The following is a 16,678-nucleotide window of genomic DNA, read 5'->3' on the forward strand; positions in this document are numbered from 1 at the left end:
CAGAAATCACATCTGCTGGAGCATTTCTGCAGACTGATGTGCCAGGACCAGCTGCCTGACTTACGTTATAGAACAGCCCCGACATAAAAGCTGTCCGTGCTTGCAAGGGCTGGTTGTGGTAGGGATTGGTCCTGGCTGGTTTCTCTGTGTGTCCCTGCAGCCTGGAGATGTGGCTGTGGATGCTGAGCACTCACAGGCTCACGGAGGAGCCTGACCCTGAGCCACGTGTCCCACACACTTCAGCAGTGCTTGGCTAGGCTGATAGAGAACCTCTCCTGCACCCCCAAATTTCTCATCTTCTCCTGACATCACTTTTAGGATAACTAAAATCTACATGCAGCTTCTTTATGCCCTGCTTTCACAGCACTTTCACTTGACAATCCTTATATGAAAGAATCCTAAAGATGATTTTCTCCTTGCCCTGCTCTGTCCTGGTCTTTTTTTCCCCAGTTGCTCCAAATTCACCTTCAGGTAGTGCCATTTCAGGTAATGCCAAGACACTCCCCCGTGCAGAGTCAGCTCACAAGACAATATGGTTACTCCTGAAATTAGATGTTGTTCTCTTGAAATCAGACTCTGCAGTACACAAGAATGGATGGTAAATCTGACTCCTACGTAATAACTCATTATAACAGATTTCTGGCAGTCTGTCACGAAATCAAACATGGTTTCCTGAATGGAAAACTTTAGTACTATTGGCTTGTGGTTGGTTGTTTTTACCCATGAGATTCGCCCCTGAAAAACGCCCACAACCAATCCATGTCAAGTCTGTCCCTTCTCCAGTCTCGGCCATAATCAGGCCCCAATTCCCTTTGCTCATTACACTTAAGAAAATAAAAAGGTTTCTTTCTTCTATGTGGGATTCCCTCCATGGCCGCTGGATGTGAAATGAGTGAAACCAGCAACCAACTTGGCTTTTACTTTACCTGGTCTCCTCTTGTCTTTGGTCATGAGTTGTTGCACCTTCCTCTGTTCTTCCTGCTCTTCAATCTTGGCTTCTTTATGAATCTGCTCGATGGTCTTTGGGCCCTGGTCTGCCCTGCGTGACACCCAGTTGCACTGGGGAAGAAGCAAATAGGTGGTCAGGGATACATCCAGGGGAGCATCACACACTCACACTGGGTATGTGAACACCACAAACCAGGCCTGATCCTCCCACCCTTGTCATGCCTGTGGAGCTGGGGCACACTGGGGACATGGTCATCCCAGCACCAGAGGTCAAAGTGATGTACTCTGCTTTAGACTCTGGTGGAGAATGGAGGCTGCAGTGAAGACCTGACTGAATTCAAGACCTGTTAACCCCAGCAGCCTGCACATTCCCAGCTTCCCACTCTTCTAGTTTCAGAGGAAAGAGAAGGACCAGAGGGAAGCTGCTGTCACTCTCCTCTGAGCTTGAGTGGGAAAATGAAACCCTGAAAACAGAAAAAGCAAGAAGTGACTGATTCCATGTGGGGACAGTGTTTTGCCACTGCAGGGATGGTGCTGGCTGGGGCAGGAATCCTGCAGAGGTAAGTGGAGCTTCCACAAAACATTTCCCCTGCCTGATGTGTCTATACAACCATGCCCTGCCCAGACACATCCAGCCCCAGGATACCCAGACTGTCCCTCGACCTTGCTACAGCCTCACTGCAGCTCTCGGGGTACCCTGCAACTTCAGCCTCCCCAAACCCCAAACCAGCTTCAACACAGCTGCCTGAGGTCTGAGCAAAACCTGCTCAGGCCAAGGCCGAGCTGCCACTGGCACCTCTGTGGGTAAGATTATAGGGACCCCGAGGGTTTGTACCCCCTGCAGCCACATCATCTGCAGCGTGGAGACACCCTGCACTGTGCCTGCACTGACTGCAGCCTGCGTCAGGGCACAATGGAGACACTTCCTGTCAGTAAACAGCCAGGGTTTTGGGAGAAGGGGTGCTGTAAATCCCTGCTCTTGCATGAGATGTCTTCCAGCCTGAAATTGGGAGTGTGACAGGCTGAGAGAGCCTGGTGTTGAGTCTGGAGAAGAGAAGGCTCCAGGGAGACCTTAGAGCCCCTTCCAATGCCTGAAGGGGCTCCAGGAGAGCTGCAGAGGGACTTAAGACAAGGGCCTGGAGGGACAGGACACAGGGAATGACTTCTCACTGCCAGAGGGCAGGGACAGATGGGATGTTGGGAAAGAATTCATCCTTGTGAGGGTGATGAGGCACTGGCACAGGTTGCCCAGAGAAACTGGCTGCTCCATCCCTGGGAGTGTTCCAGGCCAGGTTGGATGGGGCTTGGAGCAGCCTGGGCTGGTGGAAGGTGTTCCTGCCCATGGCAGGGGGTGGTTCAATATGATCCTTAAGGTTCCTTCCAGCCCAAACCAGTCTTGGGTTCCATGACTCTGGTCTTTTACACTCTGGAGTTGGTACCTACCAGCCTTAGGTCTATTACATCCTGAAGCATGAACCGAATCCTTGAGGAGGTTTTCCTCTCTTTTACAATCTTCTCCATCTGATTAAAATACTGGTCCATGCGGGGCTGGACAAGAAAAACATCATCATCAGTGTGTTGTGGAGGAAAATGCAAATAACTCTCGGTGGGGAGTCGGTGGGTTCTGCATTCCAGCACTTCTGTGCCAGATACCTGGGGACATGGAGCTGCTCCCTGGAGGGGTGAGTGCTGGGTCTCCACACTCCCCACAGGCTGGATTTGAGTGTGTACAGGGACAAATGTGCAGGAAAGTAGGCACAAGTGTGTGGGCACAAACTTTCCCTGGATTTGTAATTACTCAAATAACCTCTGCATACACACAATAAACTTTATATCCATTACAAATCTATCTGAATCTGATCTCCTGCCCCTCAAATCAGCCATGTGCTCACCTCAGCCCAAGAAAAACTGGCTCAGGAAACTAAATGAGTACAAAACTCACCCTGGACACACCACTTCATGCTTCACCCCCGAGCTGCCTGCGCCAGGCCAGGCTGAGCACTGGGGCTGAGCACTGCACCTCTCAGCAAGAGCTGCTGAACAGGCTCAGCTGAGGTAAGCAATCCCCCAAAGGTAAGCTCTTTTCATCCAAGAAAGTGTGATGTGGTGGAATCTCAATCAGTTCACGCTAAGACATGAATTGGCATCATTAGAGAAGGTTCTGTTAAGTCTAAATTTGCCTCACCAGGCTCCAAAAAGCCTTTTCCCCAAAACAGTGGCCTGGGCTGTTTTAAGCAGAGTTTCGAGGGTTCAGAGTTTTCTGAAGTGTTTCCCACTCCCTAAAAACCAGCAAAAGCCTTGTCCACGCAGTTAAACAAACAAGAAAAAAACCCACTAAAATTTGGGTCTGGCCTTGCCTTGGAAAGTTCCAGCTCTGAGAGCCAATGTTTCCACAGTTAGGAATGACAGGGAAAACTTCTGCCAATGGACTTTGTTCAGAAGCTTCTATTACAACAACCACTAACACTTCAGCTTCAATAAAAACACGTAATCTAACATCTACCCTGTTAATAAGGATTCTCACTCAGTCTTGGTAGAAATAACAAATCCCAAGGAGAGAACACAGGCAACTGGAATCACTCCCTTGCTCTGCACTCCACCATGCCAAGGCTTGAGGGTGCAGAACTGGCCAGTGCACCACAATACTGGCTTTTGCAGTGTTTCCATGCTCACAAGGACCAAAATAACATCCAGCACTCCTCCAGCCTGAGCTCAGCTTAGAACTCAGAGCCTGTCTTCTTCCCAGTACAAGCAGAGAAATTGAATCCCTGTTTCTGGCACTGCCAAACCTGCATGGACGATGCACATGCCACTGCACACAGCACAGGGCATTTAGCCTGGGGATTGGTGCTAAACTACTTTGTTTTGGTCAGTGCTCTCAAAACTGTTTGGGAAACTGCTGGCCCTTAAGGCTCAGGACTGATCCGCTGTGATCCCTGCGATCCAGCACGCTGGAAGGGAACTCCCTGCCCTGAGCAGCTGAACACAATTAGCTCTGTTTGTTTCCAGAGACGAGTCTGACTGATTGCTGGCAAAACCCTTGAGTTTTTCATCCCAAGGAGAAGCAGATTGTGCCAAGAGAAGCTCATGAAGTGCATAATACTCCATGCTACAGATATACTTGCTGGAAAATTGGGAGGAAGATGTGATTGCAGAACAGCTGCTTCATCCCAGCACAGCTGGAGACAGTGATGACACAAAACAAAGCACCCCAAGGCTCAGGTTGGGGTTTGCACCAGATAATGATGGTTATGTCAGACCTGAACAATACATTAACTGGTGGATTTTGTAGGTAACATAAACCTTCAGTGCTGCAGAAACAACTCCAAATATTAATGTTTTGAGGACTACAAGGAAAGAGGCACATTCAATCTGGAAAAAGTAACTGTTTAGCATTTCTGGACCGTGTGTTTGGGTAAAATCTTTGGAAACAACTAACACTGGAGAACACTGCTGAAAATGACACAGACTCTATTACAGAGCAGGGAGCGAGGCCAGGACATGACGAAATATCCACAGAAGAGCAGATGATTTCCTCATGCCCTATGGAAATTCCTGAAGAAAAAACAAATCTTCAAATAAAAACAGCCCACACCCATGTTTCCAGCCCTGCCCAGACAGCCTCATCCCTCGCTCCTGCCCCACCTTTGCCTTCTCAAAGTCCAGGTCCTTGCCAATGGTTGTGAGCAGGCGGCAAAGGCACTCGAGGGACTCCTCGTCGTGGTTCTTCAGCAGCTTCACCACGCAGTCATGCATGATGGCCTCGGTCAGCATCTTCAGTTTGAACAGTTCACCGATGAATTTTATATTCCCAATGGATCTCCGTCGGGCTTTGTCCTTGGCCTCTTCCAGCTCATCGTGGAGCCGCGTCTTCTCCTCTGGCTGCAAGACAGGGAAACAGCTCTGTAGGACTACATTCCCCAGCACAGAACTCTTTCAAAGATCCCATTTTACATTCAGAGTTGCTGCTGACCCTGTTTACTCTTCTTCCTCTGAAACTCAAAACAAGGCTGGTAGAAACCAGCCAACAAGGAAATATTTTTTATCATCCTCAGGCACAGTGACAGAACGAAACTCTCTACTCCCAAATTCTCCCCCAAATCCACTGCTGTCTCAAAAGAAAGTAATTTTCCGTGTGAAGTCTGAGAATTTATGGGGGAAAATACCACTTACAGTGGTAGCAGCTTCGAGCTCTTTCTGCTTCTTTTCAAAGACGTCGTCGTCAGCTTTGTCCTTTTCAAATTCCTTCTGGCAGCGATTTAACAGCAACTTACGGAAATTTACTGTGCTCCCAGGTTTGTCTGCCATGGGCACCTTCAGCTGCAAGAGGAGGAAGAAAAACAGCAGTTGAAACAGGGATAAACTCCACAGAGGAGTGAGGGTTCCTGTAAGCCATCCACAACATTTTATCATGCACTTCATCCTGAGCCACACAGCTCCACGAGGCTGTGAGAGGGAAGCATCACGTTATGATTTCCAGCAGAGTTTTACACTGCAGATGTAAAGTCACACTCAAAATTTGGCTGGTACCACCTCCGCCTGGAGACGGATTACATTTCCATCCACAGGATCCTTTAAAAACACTCCTGCTGTGCCCTGGAGACCCGAGCTGTGCTCCTTCGCTGCACGGCATGAAAGACTGGGGAAAAGGGGGTTATTTTGGCCCAAATACACCAACTGAAAACGAGCTGTGTGACGCCTGGCTCGGCCCCTTGGGCTGCCCTTAGAAGCGAGAGACACTGAAGGGTGCTGAGGCACCGGCACAGGCTGCGCAGAGCAGCTGTGGCTGCCCCATCCATGGAAGTGTTCCAGGTCAGGTTGGACAGGGCTTGGAGCAACCTGGGCTGGTGGAAGGTGTCCCTGCCCATGGCAGGGCGTGGATCAAGATGAGCCCTATAGTTCCTCCAACCCAAACTATTCTGGGATCCTATGAACTTCCCAAACATGACTCCTCGCATTTTGCAACCAGGCAGAGCGAAGAGTCCTCAACTCCCAACAGCACATTGCTCCAAACCAATCCCTCTGCCTCAGGCAAAACAGAAATCCATCATGTGAATTATTCTAATTACGCTCAGAGCCTGACACTTAACTCGCTCCCCCCACGCTTATATCACTGCCAATCAGCCCCTGGGGATAACGTGCAGAAGAGTCGCCGCACAGAGGAGTGTCCCGTTTGACCTGTGGCTCTTACCGTCACCAGACACCTGCACATGTTGGCGTAGGCCACCGAGAAACTGGGCTCATCGATAGCCTTCTCAAAGACCAGGTCGATGACTCCTTTCAGTCTCTCTTCTGTATCCACTGTCAGGTCTGTCACTTGCTTCATGAGCTGGTTGAACATCTGAGGTGTCAGCTTGTTCAAGATGCTTCGTACCTTGCGGAACAGCTCCTGAAGAACAGAAAAACTTCAGGCTTAGGCACAAAGGGAGCAGGTGGCTTTCAGGAACGAGCCAGGAGGCACCTTACAGGTGACTGTCTAGGAAGCTGAGTTACACATCACATGTTTCTGCACAGCCCAGCCCAGTTCCAGTTCTCACTTGGCTATCAAAGACCAAGGCTGCAAGGCAGGACTTCTGGAAACACCCAAATGCACTCTCAAGTGCAACAGAGGCACAAAGCCTTTCCTGCCAGAAATACACTTCCAGGTGTCAACTTCATCCAGGAGATATAAATTAAAGGGAGTGGCCTCTGTCTCTCTTAACCAGAGGTAACCAATTTGTCCAGTATTTACTTTTTTTTCCACTTTATTTTTTTCCTATCCAGAACGATAATCAGATCAACAATGTTGCTGTGAGCTCTGAGAACAGAATTCCAGTGTTCCTCAAGACCATCCCAACTTATCCTACAAATTATGAGCTTGACCACCAGACAAACTGGTGGTCAAGCAGCTGTCCCAAGGAGGGGGAGTAGGACACAGAGAGAAACTCAGTCTTGGTGAGGTTCAGGGAGGAAATCTGATCTAAAAGGGGTTGAAAAGCCAGTTCTGTGCTGAAATGTGAGGCTGTTTGCTTTAGAATGGAGACAGAAATATTGCAGAAGTACAGCACCAGAAAATCAGTCCTGGAAGAGGTAGTAGGTTGTCTGGTGTTGCCTGTTTAATATACAGGACTGGCATTTAAAGTCCAGGTCAAGAATAAACACACAACGAATACCGTCAAGGTAGGGGAAAGCTGGGATTCTAACTGGAATTCATTGCCCTTTTCCACTGTCTGACACAAGGGTGAAGGCAAATTACCATCCTCCTTCCCCTGCAGGCTGCAGTACCCCGAGACGCTCCTGCTAACGCTCTCACCTGTGTTTTGACATTTTCTGGGTCCTCGGTTTGGTTTTCCCTCTTCAGGCTTGGCTTCCAGGCATTCTCTGCCTTCTTCAGGTGGACATCCTCCTTCACACACACAGTGATGATCTTCCTGGGCTCCCTCCTCTGGCCCGGCTGAGATCTCCTCGGTCCAACATTCAACAACTAGGACAAAAACATTCCTTGTTATATCCCCTTTTAAACCCACACCTGGATAGCACGCTCCGGGGCACATGCCAACACCTGCTGCTGGCACAGCCGACCATCAGCACCTCCTCCTGGGACTCTGAGCAGTCCCTCTGACCCCACACACCGCTCCGGGGTGAGCAGAGGGAACATGAAGGCACCAGAGACGCTTCTCTCAGGAAGCTTTTCCTGAAACAGACCCGGGATGACACTGCCTGTGCACATCAGCAATGCTCTGGGCGCTGTTCACAGTGGGGCAAAACTGAACCCAACTGGCCAAAACAGCCTCTTGGAAGCCAAGAACTGCGCAACTGAGTCACCACAGCAAAGGTGTGTAAGGATTGAGTCCTTACAGGTGTATCTCAAACGTGCCATCCCAAGCAATTAGCCAATGACAAATCAGCAGTTCTGCCAGACACATTATATCCTACTGGAGACTGCTTCCAAATGAGCCATTCTGAGATGTGAACTACACAAAATACATTGGAGGAGCATCAGTGCAGCTCCTGAATTCTATAAATATGGATCCTAACAGACATGGGTCAAACTCTGTGGTTTCACAGAAGAAAGGGAAACACGGGTGCTTTGGAACAACACCAAGTGCCTCTGCAGTTCTGTGTAATGTGATGCTCCTCCTGGACAAATCAGGTATGAAACTGCCAAAACTGGAGGGTTTTTCACCAGATCATACAAGTGATGGGGCAGAAGACATCCCCAAGCTCCCTCTTCATTATCTGGGGGCTTCTGATTAAGGACTAAAGGTACCACGTGCTGTCAGGAGGTTGTTCTCCGCCTGTGCTCTTTCATTTTTCTGAACTCATTTATCAGAGATGTCCAACCTCAAGGAAAAGATCAGCACAACAACAAAACTCCGTTACCAACCCTGGAACCTCCCACAGCAGTAATTAATCTCCTAGAGGCAGCAGGCAGCCTCTTGTGGAAGACGGGCCGTTTCCAACACTGCTTCACTCAACAGAGGGATTCAGTGAGCACCAGAGGGACCAAACCATTGCAGTGATTCAAACAGCTTCACTGAATCGGAGCAAAGTGCTCTTGGCTGGTGCCTCTCATGTTATGGATCAGCCCCAAACCTTGGTCTGCACTATTGAAAACCAAAATCCTCTGAAAGGCAGGAGGATGATCTGTGAGTCGAACACACAGCCTGCCTTTGTGTGCTGCTAAATGTGAGCTGCTGAGGAAAGCAAAGGAACATGATCACCTCCACTGCTGGAGTTCTTGCTTGGGCTTTGGTATGGGATAACAGCAACAAAGAAAGATGTCAGAAGACAAACAACCTCATGCCATGATTGTTCCGTACGCCGAGGCGATGCCTGGGAGAGAGCTACGTGGTGCAGCCCGTTAGTGTGCTGCCCCATGACCTACACAGAGCTCCGTTCAGATCCCTCTGGCACGCACAGAAATAACCCATCAGATCCGTCAAACTTTTGGGGGCGCAAGCTGTAACTCACAGAATCATTCAGCTTGGAAAAGACCTCCAAGATCATCAAATCCAACCCTGACTGCCTGTAATGCAACCACGCCAGCTGACTGCTCCCAAGAAACCAACAGTGGAAGGAGACAGTGAGAACTTCAAGCCTTCACAGGCTTTTGTGCATCAAGCGCCTTCCTAAAGCAGCCACCACTGCCTCCCTACGGCCCCTCTCTGCCCCCACCCCGAGCCCTCGATCGACACCGGTACGGCACAGCAAAGCCTGACCGCAGCCTTCGGACACACCTCTGCTGTTAGGCCACTTCACACCGTTTTGCTGTCCAGGTTCTAACCACACTGCAAAAATGGAGAGAAGAAACTTCCCTCCAGCTGAAAATCCAGAAAACAAGCAGCTCATCACACACCTCCTGCCCCGCAGACGGCCCAGGAATGAGAGCCAGGCTAGCAGTGTGCCCTGAAAATCCAAACCTTTGGGCTCATATCTCCCAGAAACTGGGGCAAAGCCAAGCAGAGGGAACCTGCACCACCTCATGTCCTGCACAGAGGCAGTTCTGGTCTGAAGGACCTTCCATCAGCATCAAGGCTGCAACACACCAGGATGGAGCCGCAGAGACGTGGCACTTTCTCGGGCACGGGTCCACAGAAAGCCAAAGTGTTGGCTCTGGGAGCAAAAAACACTCCTCCCTGGAGGAGGCGACTTTCCCCTGCCAGACTGCGGGATGCACGGACACCTGTGCATTTCCTGGGTACCAGCATGTCACATGTCCTCACAACCATCTGCCTTCGAGACCAGACACTTCTGTGCACCAACAGACCAAAGACATTCTTTGATATTGGATTTTTTAGTATCTGTGAATAAACTCTGTTCAAACTGCTTAATTAAACCAGTGAACAGAAGCCTCCTTTGAACGCGTAATAAAATAGTAGATGGATCAAACTTTGAAGAGAAAAAATCTGGGGTTTTTGGTTCCAGATTTCCACAGCAGCAAGTTACAGAGGTGCCTGGGCTCAGGCCTGGCCTCCTCTCTGTACCCCAGGCCAAGTAAATCATGGTGGTTCTGGGGCACTTGCACTCACAGCATCACAGCCTGCACTGGGCTAACCTTTTCCATCACAGCCCAGAGCAGTTACCAGGTGTTCCTGCATCACTCCAAATGACCTATCTTTGGATGAAGAGGGGGGAAAAGGAAAGCAGAAAGAAACAGGGATAAGGCTCCTGCAGAGGAGCCAAAGACTCACAGCAGCACAGCTCAGGCAGGGCTCTCCCTCACGGCCCACAAGTCACGGAAACACTCTGAAATCACTGAAAGGATTAAAGGAGTGCGTCTCCCTTTACAAGAGGCTTGGATGCAGAAGGCGAAACCGAGTGTCGACACTGGGAGAGGCTCTGCCTTCGAGGAAGCGCAAGAACTGAGGTGACTCGAGTTTCCGTCACCTCTCGGGAAGGATGAAGCGGACGCATCGTGCCTCGGCGCGCGGGGACGGGAGGGACGTCCCCATCCCTGTGCCTGTGTCCGCGTCTCATCACCGCAGCGTTCGCCTAACTGCTGCCTACACCAAACGGCCTCTGCGGCCAGACTCTGCTCCCACGCGGTCACACCCCTGGTGCTGTCTGGGGTGACATTTGTGAGTGGCAAAACCAGTCATACAACACGTTCAAGCGAAAAGAGGGAAATAAAAGCCAAGGAAGCAAAACAAAAGATTCTTGACGTGCCGAAAGCTGTTAGCGCTGAGCCGCTCGACATTATTTCGGGGGCAAGGAAGAGGCAGCGGGTTGGATGGATCATGGGCATGGCCTGTGCAGAGGTGGGATGGCCGGGGGGACAGACAGCGCACACGCAGGGGTTGCCATGCTTCACGAAAGGGAAACGTCCGGTTTCGCTGGGGGCTGAGCACGCTCTGATCCTACAACCGCCGGTGTCACGGGACAGCAGGGCTGGTTAAACAACGTCACCGTCCAGCCCTCCTGCAGCCCGAGGCAAAGAGAGGCTCTGCTCTGCAAAGGCGCAAATGTAAGATGTATGTTATGTGCTGAATGCTCCAAATGAACGGGGTAAGCGGGACTTACCTTTTCTCCCCCTTTCCACAGGTCTGCAAAGTGCAGACCCTCGCGGATCCCGCTCAGGCCAACGTCCCAGCATGCCCTCAGCTGGTGATGTCCCACCCACCACTGAAGACTGCCTAGAGGGGTACAATGCAAGTCTTGTTTCGGTTCTTTTTTAAACAAGGTTGCACCTTTTTGTAAAGTTTTCTGCCAGTCATTCTTTATCAACAGTGCATTGGGGAAAAGGACAACTCTACAAAAAGGTGCAAAGACTGGGGAGAGAGGGAGGGATTTGGCTTACCCCTATTGGCAGGTTCCTCAATGGTGGGTGAGGCGAGACCAAGAGAGGGCATGCTGGGGGCCCGCACCGAGCCAGGGAGGGCAATCCAGGGTTGCTCTGCACTTTGCAGGCCTGCGGAGAGAGAAAGAGCAACAGCGACATTACCATGACGCCGAGCGGCTCGGGACATTCAGCACATGACAGGAGAGAAGGCGCCACAGGACAATCTGCAAGTCCTAAACATGGGAAGTGATGTCGATTGCGCAAGGTTCTGTGGACCAGATGGTGCTCCAAGAGAAACTGTGGCACCGAGGCCACTCCAAGACATGGATGTGCACCCCCGAAGTGAGGCACCGGCCACGAGGCCACTCCCAAACCAGAAACACCACATTGACCAAAATCACTGGGTTTGACTCCTGGAAACCTGCATGCTTGGAAGTCAAGGTGATGCGGGGAGCTCTTCTGAAACCAGCAGGTTTGAAAGATCAGTGATGGCTGTGTCATGAGACACATCTGGATGGATACACTGGATGGATCTCAATAGATGAAAGCCAATGACTGCCCCTAACGGAGGCAGCATCTGTCCTCTGTCTGCGATGATGAGGTGGCACAAGGTGGAGGGCACCTGTGCCCCACAGAAGAGAAGGCAAAGGCAAGAGTGGAGAAATCGAGAGGTATTTCAGAGTGTGTGCAAAGCCAGACACAGGGAAAAGAAGAGAAAGAGAAAGAAAAGCAGCGGAAAATGCAGGAAAACAAGGAATGAAGTGACCAAAGCAACACGTGGAAGCACAGAGAAAGCAAGAACACACACAGGCACAATGCATTTTTTTCCTTGTGTTAGTAAAATCCGTTTGGTCTATAGTGTGTTTTATAAATGGAGTCCACGACGGTACGCAGAGACGTCAGGCTGCACAACGAACGCGCGACGGCACACACGCAGCCGCGGGTCCCGGCGCGGAACACACTTCCACCCACGGCACGCAGGGAGCACAGCAAGATCAAACCCGTTCCAGACCAATACATACCAGTGAAAAACATCCACAATGGTTTCTAATTGCCTACATTTTGTCAGTCAAGCAAACATCACCCCTGCATTCATCCTGACAAAACCAGAACCACCAGAGCATCGGAAGAGGAAGAGGCCGCCTGAAGATGGGCTTCATCGGTGTTAAGGCCAGTTTTTAAATTAGCAAGTTGGGGTAAACTCACACTTCCAGACATGTTTCTTCCGCCCGGGGCTTGCCTCCCAAAATCAGCAAAGGCTGGTGTGAAGTCTGGGCCTCGAGGCAGGATCCGAGGGTCCAGAGTTCTCAGTGGCAATTTCGGCTGGTTGACCTGCACCACGGAGCAGAACACGCTTCATCGGTGTTAAGGCCAGTTTTTAAATTAGCAAGTTGGGGTAAACTCACACTTCCAGACATGTTTCTTCCGCCCGGGGCTTGCCTCCCAAAATCAGCAAAGGCTGGTGTGAAGTCTGGGCCTCGAGGCAGGATCCGAGGGTCCAGAGTTCTCAGTGGCAATTTCGGCTGGTTGACCTGCACCACGGAGCAGAACACACACAGCAGCTGTTCAGGGGGGGATCAACCACCACCGGTCACGCAACCTACAGACAATCTCTGCCACATTCAATATCGTATCGGCACATTCAATACCCAAATCAAAACTTTTAGCAAACTGTGTGAGTTCTATGCATCCACACTTAAGCTGCAACAAGCACTATTTTAAAATACATTTTCTGAAGGAACAGGTTGAGTTCAGAAACACTGCAAGGCTGAGCAGGAGTTACTGAGGATAAAATCATGGTGACTTGGGCATATCTTGGTTCAGGACCACAGACCTGCTACCTTCCCCCAATGGCTTTTGAGCTAACAAGACAGATGGGTGACCGAGCTGAAAGAGCTCGATCAGACAGAGCAGTGAGAAGCAACCACAGGAAACCAGTAGGTGGATGAAGACATTTGGAGAACAAAGTGGTGCTTTGCAATTTGCCTGGGCATGAAGCCCAGAGTGGAAATGTTTCTGCACATGAGGATCACTTGTACCCTTGAGTGAGACTGAGGGGTTACAACAAAACCAAGGAACTCCCCAGTTCTAACTGAGAGAAGAACCAGGTCTTGGTGACTGCACTCAGAAATCCCAAGAGTCTCACTAAGCCCAGACATACAGCAGAGCCAATAACCTCTGTAACAAGGCTGGAGGGAAATCACAAACCTGCCTGAGAATTGGGGTTTTAAAGACCTTTTATCAGATCAGCTCATAAGCTGTGACACCACTGCTTCAGATCAAAAAAGGAATTTGCCCAAGAGCTTCTCTCTGCTTTCTAACCGTAGAATTGATCTAAGAGAAGCCACTGCTCTCTGTCCAGCCTTGCTTGGATCCTCACCTCTTCATGGCTGGATCATATCAGATTTTGATAATGGCCTAGTGTAAACTGAATCCAGATAAAGACCATTAAAAACACTTCAGATTTTAATCACCTCTGCACGTTCACCAGGCACCAAGGCCTCTACTGGAAGAATTTTGTGATGGCAGCAACTCCTTCCCCTTCCCAGTAAAACCCAACCTGGGAACATCCAGGTAGGAGGCATGCTATAGGGTTCTTTATTCCCATCAACCCCTGCACGTACCTGTTTGATGGGCTCTCCTCTCACCTTGTCGAGCACCACGTCACTGATGGGAGGGAGCCCCTCCGGCCTCTGGATACAGATAGGCAGGAACTGGATATCCAGCAGGAACTCCCGGTCGTACTGCTTCTTCCCCCCCGGGCCCTGGGGCTTCCACTGCTCTATAGGGAGAGAAGGTCCCTGAGGTTCATAGGAACAAACTCCCTGCTCACCCAGATAAGGCTCTGGTAAATCGAAAGGGAAGAGATTGCTACAGTTGCCTGGGAAATCCTAACTTATTTTCATTTTGAAGGGAGAAGAGAATACACACAGCATTAAGGAACATAAACCATGGGCAGTGCAAAGCCAGGCCCAGAGCAATCACACACAGATGTGGTCACTACTTCCAGCTCTAACCCATGTACCCAACTTGGACCTTCACCCTCCTGTGGGGTGTGGTGAAACAGGGCCAACTCCCAGTTTCTGGGTGGAAATGCAGGAGTTAAAGTGGTTGGTCTGGTGTAAAATGGAATGATAAACAGAGTCAAGGAGAACACTGCATGAAACAAAAATATCCTTGGAAGGTGTGAAAACACAGAGCTGTGAACATTCCAGGCCAGAGATAATGGGGAACCAGAGGAAAACAGAGCCACAGGCCATGCTCTTAAATTAGAACTTTCCACCCATTTTTCATAGGGTTTTCTGGGCAGAACTGAAGCATGGAGGACCTTGCCTGGTGGAAATCACAGTGTGACTGCTACAGCCACTACTACAGCACTTCAGTGCAAGGATGAGGCCACTGGTGGCCTGGAGAAGGGATGTTCTGTGCTGGCCACACAGTTTGTTTGGAGTTGGGAAAGAAAACATGTGTTATCTGAAGGAAAACATCTGCAGGAGATGCTCCCTTTGGATCTCACGGATGCCTGAAGGCTTTGCTCAACGCTGATTCAGCCCTGCAGGTATTTGTTGTTTCTCCATTTCATTCCCTGACCACCTTTAGGTTTCTGGGCTCTCACATCCTCACCTGGAGAGGCCACAAACTGGGACTCACTATAACAATGGGTTTTGACAACTGGGAATGAAAATGCACATAAGTCATCACAAATTTCAGCTCTTTGTGCAGTTCTATTTCTACAGAGCTTCGGGATAAAGGGGTGCAGAAATGGTTTGGCTGGCTAGCTGTGTCCCAGCCAGAATTCCTGGCCTGTCCACGGAGCCACTCTGCCTGCCACTCATCATGCAAAACCACCTACAGTAACAACAGTTGATATGTGGTTTCCTCCTCCTGAGAAGCTCTCACTGAGCTGTTTTACCATGAAGAGCAGCTGGGCAGTGTCATAGGTAGGATCCCCAATGCAGGGAGAGACCAGGATCAAACACACAATGCCTCCAAAAAGCAAATATTCCCCTTTTTAGGAAGATCAGAGCTGAAATCTGGCATTACTAAACCCAATGGCCAGGCCTGCCACGCAGGACGTGTTCAATGTGTGTTGCTTTCTCAGGGATCAATCCAAGCCCTCCAGCTGAGACAAAGGATATCTGGATCCAGCTGGGATTGCTCTGACTGTATGGAGTGTTGGAGACAGAGAGATGATGAATTATGGATGAACTACAAGAAGTGTTTGGCTAATGGACTGGTCAGATACCCTGAGTGTGTGGTCAACTATCAAGAGAACTCTGTTTCCTCCCAGCAATACCACTGTACTGAATTAATAAGACCAAAGCAATTGAGGTCTTTGTCACAACAAAGTGGAGCAGAAATAACCACTGCAGTGCAATCCCTTAACGGTGGTGCTCTTTGTCCAGTGCCTTGTCCATCAGGTTCTCCAGGTCCTTCCTCACTGCTTTCATACCCTTTCAATTTTTGGGATCCTAAAGAAACGGCTTAGAAACTGGGAGCAACTGAGACCTCAAAGTCTCTCTTAACGAGGTGAATTAACGAGGTTCAGGTCTACGAATTAAATATATTCACAAATAACAGAACCACCCCTCAAATACACTATATACCCTAACCAGTGGGATTGAGCTAGACAGTGCCTGGATTGAAAACCACGAACTGTTTCTTTTCTTTACTCTTCCAGAAATACAAAGATCTATGCAATTGTTTAAGGCAGGAAAAGAAATCTCTATGAACACAAATATTTCTGTTTAGGACCCAACGAGCACCGTCCAACCTCTTATTGAAGAGGTACACTGGTTTACATGGAACTTTTTGGATGGTTCTCAGCCATCGATCAGAGGAACCACCTCGCTGCCATTTGCACCGTGCTGCAGCCAACACCCATGTGCACAATAAATCCAAGGAATTAGGGGTTTTGTCATCTCTTCATCACAACCAGCAGGACAAGAACAATTTTCCCCTTGTGCTCCCCAGGAAGGTGTCTCAGGATCTGCTGGCTGGTGGATCCAGGCAGAGCGGTGACACGCGGTCTAGTCCTGCTGGAAACCTTCCATCCGCAGGGATGACACAGGGGGTGCCAGCACTCCTTAAAGGAGGGAGGCAGCAGAGCAAGGAAGCACACGAGAGCGAAACAGGACTTACCTGGTTTGTGCTGGTACACTGGCCCTTCGCTGGAGCTCTCTGTGCAGCCTGAGTTTGCGTCGGTCCCTTCCCCCTCGGACACGCTCTCGGCACCGTTCCGCACGGGTTCTGCTTCCTGCTCTCCGTTTTCTTCCACAGGTTTTGCTGGTTTAAGCTCAGAGGGTTCCCTCTCCAGTTGAAGCCCAAGGCTCATTTTCTCCTGGTCGCTTTCAAGTACTTTGTCCACTGAAGGTTCCTCCTCTTCTTTAGGCTGGAGCACAGATGGAAGCACAGAACATTATTCAGCGCAAACAAAATGGCTCTTCATTTGTTCATCTGCATTTTTGG

The 16,678-nt window shown here is 49.9% G+C and overlaps 1 protein-coding gene across 1 annotated transcript in view; it reads right to left on the reverse strand.

Annotated features, from left to right (window-relative positions):
- Positions 1-16,678, reverse strand: part of EIF4G3 (eukaryotic translation initiation factor 4 gamma, 3) — a gene marked incomplete at both ends in the record, with an annotated part of 30,914 nt that overhangs the window by 5,430 nt on the left and 8,806 nt on the right. The window contains 10 exons of the mRNA XM_009083231.1: positions 927-1,059; positions 2,392-2,496; positions 4,594-4,830; positions 5,122-5,268; positions 6,140-6,337; positions 7,241-7,411; positions 11,228-11,338; positions 12,616-12,741; positions 13,858-13,991; positions 16,352-16,601. Of these exons, the coding sequence (XP_009081479.1) occupies positions 927-1,059; positions 2,392-2,496; positions 4,594-4,830; positions 5,122-5,268; positions 6,140-6,337; positions 7,241-7,411; positions 11,228-11,338; positions 12,616-12,741; positions 13,858-13,991; positions 16,352-16,601 (1,612 nt within the window). The remainder of the gene's footprint in view (positions 1-926; positions 1,060-2,391; positions 2,497-4,593; positions 4,831-5,121; positions 5,269-6,139; positions 6,338-7,240; positions 7,412-11,227; positions 11,339-12,615; positions 12,742-13,857; positions 13,992-16,351; positions 16,602-16,678) is intronic.

Source organism: Acanthisitta chloris, unplaced genomic scaffold (assembly GCF_000695815.1).
Source record: "Acanthisitta chloris isolate BGI_N310 unplaced genomic scaffold, ASM69581v1 scaffold45069, whole genome shotgun sequence".
Classification (NCBI taxonomy): domain Eukaryota; kingdom Metazoa; phylum Chordata; class Aves; order Passeriformes; family Acanthisittidae; genus Acanthisitta; species Acanthisitta chloris.